The sequence below is a fragment of the Oncorhynchus clarkii genome, chromosome 22, assembly GCF_045791955.1.
Source record: "Oncorhynchus clarkii lewisi isolate Uvic-CL-2024 chromosome 22, UVic_Ocla_1.0, whole genome shotgun sequence".
Lineage (NCBI taxonomy): Eukaryota > Metazoa > Chordata > Actinopteri > Salmoniformes > Salmonidae > Oncorhynchus > Oncorhynchus clarkii.
The window spans coordinates 17,072,774-17,083,433 of NC_092168.1; the positions used below are offsets into that span (position 1 = coordinate 17,072,774).

At 42.5% G+C, this 10,660-nt stretch overlaps 2 protein-coding genes across 2 annotated transcripts in view; one reads left to right on the forward strand and one right to left on the reverse strand.

Annotated features, from left to right (window-relative positions):
- The first annotated feature begins 145 nt into the window (after positions 1 to 145).
- LOC139380484 (uncharacterized) lies at positions 146 to 4,862 on the forward strand. The gene is made up of 5 exons (XM_071123183.1): positions 146 to 370; positions 1,028 to 1,179; positions 1,409 to 1,547; positions 1,679 to 1,833; positions 3,844 to 4,862. The coding sequence occupies exons 1-5, from the start codon at positions 316 to 318 to the stop codon at positions 3,970 to 3,972; spliced, it is 630 nt and encodes a 209-aa protein (XP_070979284.1). The 5' UTR covers positions 146 to 315; the 3' UTR covers positions 3,973 to 4,862.
- A 584-nt stretch (positions 4,863 to 5,446) lies between these two features.
- LOC139380485 (transmembrane protein 50B-like) overlaps positions 5,447 to 10,660 on the reverse strand; it is a 13,851-nt gene continuing 8,637 nt past the window's right edge. The window contains exons 5-7 of the mRNA XM_071123184.1: positions 9,507 to 9,599; positions 8,319 to 8,376; positions 5,447 to 7,905 (exon numbers count right to left, since the gene is read on the reverse strand). Of these exons, the coding sequence (XP_070979285.1) occupies positions 7,860 to 7,905; positions 8,319 to 8,376; positions 9,507 to 9,599 (197 nt within the window). The 3' untranslated portion in view covers positions 5,447 to 7,859. The remainder of the gene's footprint in view (positions 7,906 to 8,318; positions 8,377 to 9,506; positions 9,600 to 10,660) is intronic.

The window sequence follows — 10,660 nt, forward strand, 5'->3', positions numbered from 1 at the left end:
TGGCGTAGACATTCCTTCTTAATTAGCTCGATAACGTTAAGAAAAAGGGTTTCATGGATGAACCTGGAAACTCCCAATGCTACCAAACTATTTTGGGGGGGATTTTTCAGGCTTTGTGGGCGGGTTTTCCGGGGTTATTGGCCTGGAACTAGAGTTTCCCTGGACTTGGCAACACCGCTTCCCGGTCGTAGCTGTGTTGAAGTGACGTGAACATAGTTTTTCTCAATTGCACGTAGGTTTCGCTATAATGCTAGTCACAATGTAGTGATGTATAAGGTTATGTTGCCGTCGTATATAGCTCACTGATCGAGTAAAATGTGTGTGAAATGTGTTTTGTCGTTTTGGGCACTCTGTCAAGTCATCAAACAAGGTAAAACACTTTTTTCTCCCTTGGATTATTCCTCACTCTTTATTTTCGATTTGAAGGCTAGGCTACTCTTATTCATGTTTGTGAGTAGCTAGTAAGCGGGCTATGACTTCCTTATCTATCATAAAATCATGAAAATGTTATTTTACTAGCTATAAATGCCAATAGACATTCCTGGAGGTATTAGACTTCACGTAGCAGACAATACCAACACTGCAACACTGTTTTGGGGAGATGGGATCATTTTTCTTATGTTAAAGGCACATTTTAGCAAGGATGGTGAATTACAGGTCAGAACATATCACAGAACGTTATGCCACTTCTCCTGATCATATGACCAGAGACACTGACACAGGCACTGATGAACATAGGCCTGTGGGTCTATCAAACACATGATCCGTTAACATCCTGTTGGGTTTCTTGGTAGGTGCGTGTCTGGGTTCCGGGAAGGGAAGGAGCCATGAGCCTGTAGCCATGGGAACGGATCAGTTCACTTCACTCCTGATAAACTTGATACAATTGGAGCTGACCTGCTTTATTTCATGTCCAAGGCATTCTCTGCTACATCAGAAGGCCAGCACACTGGAAGAAGTGTGGTTTGGTTAGAAAGCTTGACCAACTGTATTTAAACTCATGTTTTCACCACCTCTCTCTCTCTAGCCCACCCAGCTGATTCCTGCAGCCCTGTAGTCCAGATCAAACCCCAGGCAGGATTCCTGATGGTCAACATTGTGAAAAACTGTCTTTGGGAGGAACATGGGGACCATTGTCATTACGTGGTCAACTACGGTAGAGAGGGGGAGAAGCTCAAAGTGAGTGGCATGGGTAGCCAGGCCTTTTATCCAACACAGCACCGAAACACCTAATTCATCCAAGGTCTTGGCAATTATTTGGCAGGATATTTGGTATTTTAGTGCTGGAACAAAAAGCCTGCTCACCCTGCATCTCTGTAGGACTAGGTTTGGTGACAACCACTGCTGTAAGGTGATATGTGTGGTCAGAGATGAGTTGATGTGCCTTTCTCTACTCTTGTTTTACCAGGAGTATGTCTCCAAATCCCCTGAGACCCTCCGAGGTCTGGAGATTGGGGGGAGGTACTGTGTACAGGTCCGCTATGTCTGTTACCACAACCCCTTTGGAACCTCTAGCCCCCTACAGTGTGTATCCATCCCAGAGTCAGGTGAGGCTCAACCAGTTTTTCTTTGTACGAATTGACTTGCCGTTACCATAATCTTATCCTCTGTTAACACTTCACCTAGTAACTAATCATGCCACCTTTCTCTCTTGCTCTTTCTTTATCTTCCTGCACAGAAAGGACAAGGCATATTAGGATTGTGGCTATCAGTGTGACCCTTACCATCCTGTTGGGATTCTTGGTAGTGGGCCTTGCGTTCATCTACAGGCACCATGAGAAAATTAAACAGTTCCTTCAACCCCCACTACAGCTACCAGACCACTATCGTGAGGTATGTCTATGTCCTGTGAAACAAAATGTTTCATGTGAGAACAGGATCTGGTCATCAGGGTATATGTAAACTCAGCGAAAAAAGAAATGTCCTCTCACTGTCAACTGCGTTTATTTTCAGCAAACTTAACATGTGTAAATATTTGAATGAACAAAACAAGATTCAACAACTGAGACATAAACTGAACAAGTTCCACAGACATGTGACTAATAGAAATGGAATAATGTGTCCCTGAACAAATGGGTCAAAATCAAAACTAAGTCAGTATCTGGTGTGGCCACCAGCTGCATTAAGTACTGCAGTGCATCTCCTCCTCATGGACTGCACCAGATTTGCCTGTTCTTGCTGTGAGATGTTACCCCACTCTTCCACCAAGGTACCTGCGAGTTTCCGGACATTTCTGGGGGGAATTGCCCTAGCCCTCACCCTCCGATACAACAGGTCCCAGACGTGCTCAATGGGATTGAGATCCGGGCTCTTCGCTGGCCATGGCAGAACACTGACATTCCTGTCTTGCAGGAAATCCCGCACAGAATGAGCAGAATGGCTGGTGGCATTGTCATGCTGGAGGGTCATGTCAGGATGAGCCTGCAGGAAGGGCACCACATGAGGGAGGAGGATGTAACGCACAGCATTGAGATTGCCTGCAATGACAACAATCTCAGTCCAATGATCCTGTGACATACCGCCCCAGACCATGACGAACCCACCACCTCCTAATTGATCCCGCTCCAGAGTGCAGGCCTTGGTGTAACGCTTATTCCTTCGACGATAAACGCGAATCCGGCCATCACCCCTGGTGAGACAAAATCACGACTCGTCAGTGTAGAGCACTTTTTTGCCACTGGTCCAGCAACGGTGGATTTGTGCCCATAGGCAACGTTGTCCAGCCTCTCTCAGCTTATTGCGGACAGTCTGAGCACTGATGGAGGGATTGTGCGTTCCTGGTGTAACTCGGGCAATTTTTGTTGCTATCCTGTACCTGTCCCGCAGGTGTGATGTTCGGATGTACCGATCCTGTGCAGGTGTTGTTACACGTGGTCTGCCACTGCGAGGACGATCAGCTGTCTGTCCTGTCTCCCTGTAGCTCTGTCTTAGGCGTCTCACAGTACGGACATTGCAATTTATTGCCTTGGCCACATCTGCAGTCCTCATTCCTCATTGCAGCATGCCTAAGGCACGTTCACGCAGATGAGCAAGGACCCTGGGCATCTTTCTTTTGGTGTTTTTCAGAGTCAGTAGAAAGGCTTCTTTAGTGTCCTAAGTTTTCATAACTGTGACCTTAATTGCCTACCCTCTGTAAGCTGTTAGTGTCTTAACGACCGTTCCACAGGTGCATGTACATTAATTGTTTATGGTTCATTGAAAAAGCATGGGAGACAGTGTTTACAATGAAGATCTGACGTTTTTTGGAGTTTTACAAATTATCTTTGAAAGACCGGGTCCTGAAATATATATATTTTTTGCTGAGTTTATATATCTCAATATTCTTTCATTCCTCTCTAACACCTATTATTTAGTGTGAGACACCTATTAAATGGAACTCCCTGCTTAAATAAAATATATTACCTTGTCCGAGCCAGAATGTCCCATAGGGCAGGAGCCCGTCTCCTGTTTATGTAGTGTGAGGCACCTTTTGTTTCTATTTAACTAGGCAAGTCAGTTAAGAACAAATTCTTATTTACAAAGACGGCCTACCAGAAGGCAAAGGCCTTCTGCGGGGATGGGGACTGGGATTTAAAAAATATATATATGACAAAACACACAACACTACATGAGACCTAAGACAACATAGCATGGTAGCAACACATGACAACATCGTAGCAGCACAAAACATGGTACAATTATTATTGGGCACAGAGAACAGCACAAAGGGAAAGAAGGTAGAGGCAACAATACATCACACGAAGCAGCCACAACTGTCAGTGAGTGTCCATGATTGAGTCTCTAAAGTAGCTTACATCTCCTGGGCTAAACTCTAACAACTTTCATGATTGGTTCATTTTCCAGTACCTATCAGGGGACTTCCCCCAGCAGGCCCTGTCCATCACAAGAACAACCAGGGCCTGTGAAGAAAGCCACGATCTCATCTCCATCGCCTGCTGTGAAGAGGACCAGTCTGACAGAGAACAGGACTAATTCACCTACTGAACTGGAGTCATCCTCTGGCCCTTTAGATCATTACCCGTGATCCATTGATCCTGTGACTTCAGACAAGACATGAGCCTTTCACACTCACTGGGATTTTAAGATGAACTTGATAGCGTCAGTAGGTGAACTGTAGTAGGCCTATGACTGTTTACACTCTGAAGCCCTTGCTTGCATCAGCTACAAACATTGCGTTTGATCAAAAGATAACTATTTTACAAGAATCTGGGAACTTCTCTAGGCATGTTAGTATGCTCTGCTGCAGAGGACAGAGACAGGTGCATATGGCTCGCTAATTAGACCTACTCAGTAATGATTCATTTGATAATAACGTGTCATCAGGTCATCCAGCTTAAGACAGAACCACTTTATTAAAAAGTAATTTGACATGCGTCCTTGGGCCAGGACTTTCATGTAACATTTTGGCTGTTTAGTAATGGGATTACTATGTTCAACTGTGCATATCACACTTTTTTTTACTGAACATATTAGACAAGTACTAGTAGCAAGGTTAAGGCACATATTGTAATTTACTAATCAATTAAATTACAGTTTGAGGTATACATGGTCAAAAGTTGGCTGAGGGGCTGTATTAAAATGTGAAAACAGACATAGGACAAGTTCTTGAGATTTATCTATGCTTGCACTTTATATGAAAATTTACCTCTAGCAATATATTGATTGAATGTATTAACTTTTTTGTTGTATTACTTTATGCTAAAACTGTTCAAGTCAAGGTGAAATTGGAAAAGTGTGTGTGTTACATTGACTTTTGTTTTTGACTCTAAAAATGAATATTCTACATTGATGTGAAAGTGCCAGGGCTTTGACCCACAAATTATTTGATACGGGGTTTAAATAAATGAACACAGCCATTTTGATATGTTGCCTCAATTTCTCTTCCTGTTTTATAGCATGAACAAGCAAATGTAGACTATAATAACTCAACCACATTCATCAACATACATACTCTTCCAAGAGACAATTCAACATAGCATGAAACATCCAAACTTTACATTTAAAATGTTTTTTTATTGAAGCAGATTATGTGACTATTTACTCCTCGTCTGTCGTTAAATTTGAACAGAGGAAGTCAATGATCAAGGACAGAGAACTACTACAAAACGCTTGATGAATCGGTACCCCGTAACACTTCCCCTTTTCACAAATTGAAAGTGGTTATTTTTGGGGGGTATAATAGCATATATATAACCCATTGAAACACTTCATAATGACCTCTCATTCACTGGTTGTAGCTCATTCACATCCAGATCGACAGATTCATGTCATTAGCATTGGATGCTTAGCAGACGACATGAACATTTCAGATAAGTCAAAAGTCATCTGTGTTTACTTCTCTTGGAAGTCAAGAACCAACCAATCACGCTGCATCTGTCAATGCTACTCAAAAATAATTTTTCCATAAGGATTTCACACCTAAATTTCCTTCTGTTAATTTTAGCTACAACTTCCTCCAGCTAGAGGAAGTTGATTTCAGCCCGTATCTGGTCAACTACTCACCACCAGACAAAAACATTATCTCCAGCTACCGAGCTCCAGTTTACGGACCTCGATCAGCCATATTCATCCACCTCTAGCTCAACACTGACCTGACGCCAAATCCTTATAATAATGCCTTCCAAATTTGTTCCCTTCCTAAAAATACATAGCTAGCACAGCCCTGGTGCTTCAGATTGACATGTATTTTTTTTAAACAGGTGAAAAGGGTGAGAACCAGGGCAGTCTTACTCGCATGGCTGCTAAATGGAACAGTTATCACACAAAAGGGATGAGGTAGTCGATAGCAACACTAGAAAAAGGAGCCACCTGTCTACAACCATACATGCTTGACCCTTTTCTTCAGCTATTGGCTTGAATATTGGTGTAAATGGTTATTACGGAGCTGATACGCCCCAGCATGCTTTGGGCTGGCTGATGCAAATTGCTATTGTGACATCATGCCCTTCTTTATCTACTTAAGCATTTTTAAGATGCAGGATAGGCCCGCTATAGCACAATCTGTGGGGTAGTAGTGTAGCATACATAATAGTATTGGATTCAGATGCAGGATCTCACTGTACCTAAACTAGTGCTATTTTGGATGGGAACTCGATATGTAGAAAAATGGGCGAAGGGAACTTTGCTATGATAACGACGACCGTTACAAGGTTACCTTTGTTCATAAAGATACTTTGTCACTTTCTGAATGGAACGACAATAGAAAAAATGCTTCGGACCTCAAAAAAAAAAAACTGACTTCAAAAATGACAAATCCTGAGACAGAACGACAGCTACCCCATTTAAAACAAACAGGAACTGATCGTAGTTTGAAGCAGACAAATTTCCCATAAACGCTTTGCTTAAAATACGCTTTGATATAATCCAGTGCATGTGATAAAAGTGATAGATAACAGCTTGCTAAAATAGAATTTAGAGCAGATCAATCAAAAAACTTTGTTCCCAGTGATAACATGTGCTCTTAGAGGTCTCCACCTGTACCCAAATACCAGACACCCGTTCCCTGGACCATCCAGAATTCTAAATATCACGGGTCTAAGTCGAATCTAATGGTCATGGGCATGTGTCAATTTTAAGTGACTTGACCGGTGGGACCCGTACCGATCCGAACGCGACTGCTGCAGGAGAGAGAAAATGAGAAATTGTATAATTTATGCTGCTGCTCTTGCTTTTCATAATATTGGCGCGTGAAGCTTGTTGTTGTTGGCCAATCATAAGTCATCAATGCGGCAATAGGCTACAGACATAGAGCCTCCGTGTGGCAAAAGTTAGGAGATATCTAATCAATGGAAGATGGAATTAAAATGACGGAATTAAAAGTTAAAAAGGTGAAGGACAGGCTACAATGACCTCGAATCAACAGGTAGGCTGCTACTTAATATTCTGAATGGAGTTGTAGTTTAACTGCTTAGGACGAGAAAGAGCACACAGCCTCAATTGGCTGGTTTGATGCAGTCAAGACAGGTACTACGTAATCATATTTGATGATAAATAACCTAGATATACCAGCTATTAGTCTACTATAGCTCGAGACGGCTTGGTTGGTTGCAGTCTGTAGTCTCTCTCTTGCTCCTCCACCTCATCACTCGCTCACTCACAGTAGCCACGAACACACAGCAGGCACGGCCCCTGCTAGAGTGGTACCTATCTCTCCCTCACGCTTTATCAGCTCCAGTTAATAAAGTAGCCTTTTCTGCTGCTTCCCTCACTCGGATCGGACCTGGTCTGGATTGATGGTCTATACGGAACGGGTCTCTATATCAAAAAAATATTTATGCATATCCGGTCCGGGTAGAAAATCCCCAGGTCCAAACTTTTTGGGCGGTGAAGGCCTCTAGCTCTTACAATATATGTATTTACATAAATAAACAATCTTTGGGAGATGGTGAATCACTTGAGGGCAACACAATAATACTTCAGAGGTGCTCTGGAATATGGGGGGGGGGATAAATATGAAAGAAATGTCATGATTACATTTGACAAAGTGTGAATTTTCCTACCGTCTATCAACATAGTGTTACGACACTGTAAAACTGTTTTAGTCAAAAGTATAAATCTAATGTCAAGTATGTGAATATGGCTGAACTTCAGGGCCCAGTTATGGATGATAAGCAGAGGAAAACAAATAGCCTATACTCGGCAGAGGCTAGTTTGACACAGTACATTACTCCAATGTCCATAGGTAAGCGTATAATGGTAATACATATGCCAATATGTAGAACATTGTAGATGAGAGCTGAGTAGTGTTAGTCAGTTGGCCTTGACTCTGATAAAAACAACGATAGTACCCCAGCAAGTGAGTGTGTGTGTGTGTGTGTGTGTTGGGGAGATGGGGTTAGGGATGTACTATGCAGAGATCTCTAAGCCCACAAATCCTCGGTTCGTCCAAACTTGTAGATCAGCGTGCTAGAAAAAAAAGAAAAAAAAGAGAAAAACACGTAAGCTTTTCACATTGTACTTTCACAAATTGTCCATAATATACATGCAGTAATCGTGGAATGATAGTTTTGGACAATCATTTTTGTGGTCCACTGTAGATTAGTTGGTAGAGCACAGCACGGCTCTTGCAACGGGTGGGTTTGATTCCCAGGACCACCCGTACGTAAAAAAAAATAAAAAATATGAACATGACTAAGTCGATTAGGATAAAAATGTCTGCTAAATGGCATATATTACTGATCTGGCCCAAAAAAACTGCATCCTGATGAAAGGGCACTTAGTTACTCTCATTTCCTGGTTTCCTCTGACAATAGAGTGATACGTAACACCAGACAAGGTCCATCAAACTACACTTTTATCAACGTCTTCGGCGTACTTACCTGAAAAATATCAAAGCATTCTGAAAGAACACTGCCAGTCCTGGATACACGTCTTTCTCTACAAAGAAAAAGGGGGGAGGGAGGAAAGAGAAAAAGGCCATTAGTATAAAAACGCATCACAGCGGGAACATTAGAAAAATGAAAGACGTTGGGGGGAAAAAATAATAGAGCTGGGCAGCACATAAAGACCAACTACTGAAACCCATTTCAACCCAAGGCTGATAGAAAAATACACATGGCTTACCGAAAACTATTATTTGGATTCTTCAAAAGACGTAACCAGCAGATAATACCTTCCTAGTCAAACCATTTCATCAAGAGCAGGGGAGGATCTCAGCCTCCTCCAACCTGACTAAAAGCAATATGGAATACGGAGGTAATGAGCTCTAAACATAGACTATACTCCCATACCACTACCTCTACCATCTGAATTAATGAGAGAGAGAGAGATACTTTTCTATTCTGTAGCCAATCCCAACAGGGTGAACAGGAGAGATAATGAAGGGTTGTACTGTTCAGGTGTAAGACTGTGACCAGAAATAATTACTGAAAAGGATGAAGTCAGGAAATATGGTGGCTGATGGCGGTGGTTGCTAACATGGAATACTGAGGGAGAAGAAGAAGTGGGAGAAGAAGTGGGGGGCTGCAGAGCACAAGGGAGAGACTGCAAAAGAGGAGTCAGTGTCATGGTGATTGAAACCAACCATCCACAGTGAATGTGGGCAAATGGGTTTCAGCTCTATCTCACTATCTGTGACAGGATGATGAGGTTGTGTCGTGTGTATCAGTGCATCAGATACAGGGGAAGAATCATCGCTACCAGCAATTAGAGAGTCAGGAGTACTGTGGCCAACCAACCAGTAATTACACCTCTCTGGACACACACAAGTCAGGAAAAGGGAGAAAGGTCATTCCGGCTGGACTTTGAGGGGCTTTGTAAAAGGGGCGGCAGGGTAGCCTAGTGGCTAGAGCGTTGGACTAATAACCGGAAGGTTGCAAGTTCAAACCCCCGAGCTGACAAGGTACAAATCTGTCATTCTGCCCCTGAACCCACTGTTCCTAGGCCGTCATTGAAAATAAGAATTTGTTCTTAACTGACTTGCCTAGTTAAATCAAGGTAAAATAAATAAATAAATAGAAGAGAAATAGAAAACACAGAAGAAAGTGTGGGAAAGCAACATGACTCACTAGGAACCACATATCCTCCGAACAGGATCCAGATGGAAGCGATGAGGGAGCCGAACATCATCAAGAAACCGATGAACAGCCAAAGACGAGCTCCTGCAGAGACAGCCACAAGGAAAGCCTCCACTCAACATGATAAATATTATCTCACAAGGAAAAGTAGTATCGGGTATCATCCCTAAAATGTAGACATAAACACACAGTAACATTCTTGACATATATGTAGCCATAGATACAGTGGGGCAAAAAAAGTATTTAGTCAGCCACCAATTGTGCAAGTTCTCCCACTTAAAAAGATGAGAGAGGCCTGTCATTTTCATCATAGGTACACTTCAACTATGACAGACAAAATGATTAAAAAAAATCCAGAAAATCACATTGTAGGATTTTTAATGAATTTATTTGCAAATTATGGTGGAAAATAAGTATTTGGTCACCTACAAACAAGCAAGATTTCTGGCTCTCACAGACCTGTAACTTCTTCTTTAAGAGGCTCCTCGTCTTCCACTCGTTACCTGTATTAATGGCACCTGCTTGAACTTGTTATCAGTATAAAAGACACCTGTCCACAACCTCAAACAGTCACACTCCAAACTCCACTATGGTCAAGACCAAAGACCAAAAATTGTAGACCTGCACCAGGCTGGGAAGACTGAATCTGCAATTGGTAAGCAGCTTGGTTTGAAGAAATCAACTGTGGAAGCAATTATTAGGAAATGGAAGACATACAAGACCACTGATAATCTCCCTCGATCTGGGGCTCCACGCAAGATCTCACCCCGGTGGGGTCAAAATGATCACAAGAACGGTGAGCAAAAATCCCAGAACCACACAGGGGGACCTAGTGAATGACCTGCAGAGAGCTGGGACCAAAGTAACAAAGCCTACCATCAGTAACACACTACGCCGCCAGGGACTCAAATCCTGCAGTGCCAGACGTGTCCCCCTGCTTAAGCCAGTACATGTCCAGGCCCGTCTGAAGTTTGCTAGAGAGCATTTGGATGATCCAGAAGAAGATTGGGAGAATGTCATATGGTCAGATGAAACCAAAATATTATTTTTTGGTAAAACTCAACTCGTCGTGTTTGGAGGACAAAGAATGCTGAGTTTCATCCAAAGAACACCATACCTACTGTGAAACATGGGGGTGGAAACAT

What these genes read in the sequence shown, in the direction of transcription:
- LOC139380484 (XM_071123183.1), top strand. Translation starts at nt 316, where the DNA reads ATGTGTGTGAAATGTGTTTTGTCGTTTTGGGCACTCTGTCAAGTCATC. An exon ending in CTGTCAAGTCATCAAACAAG is followed by an intron (nt 371 to 1,027) that starts GTAAAACACTTT and finishes CTCTCTCTCTAG; the next exon opens with CCCACCCAGCTGATTCCTGC. An exon ending in TGTATCCATCCCAGAGTCAG is followed by an intron (nt 1,548 to 1,678) that starts GTGAGGCTCAAC and finishes CTTCCTGCACAG; the next exon opens with AAAGGACAAGGCATATTAGG.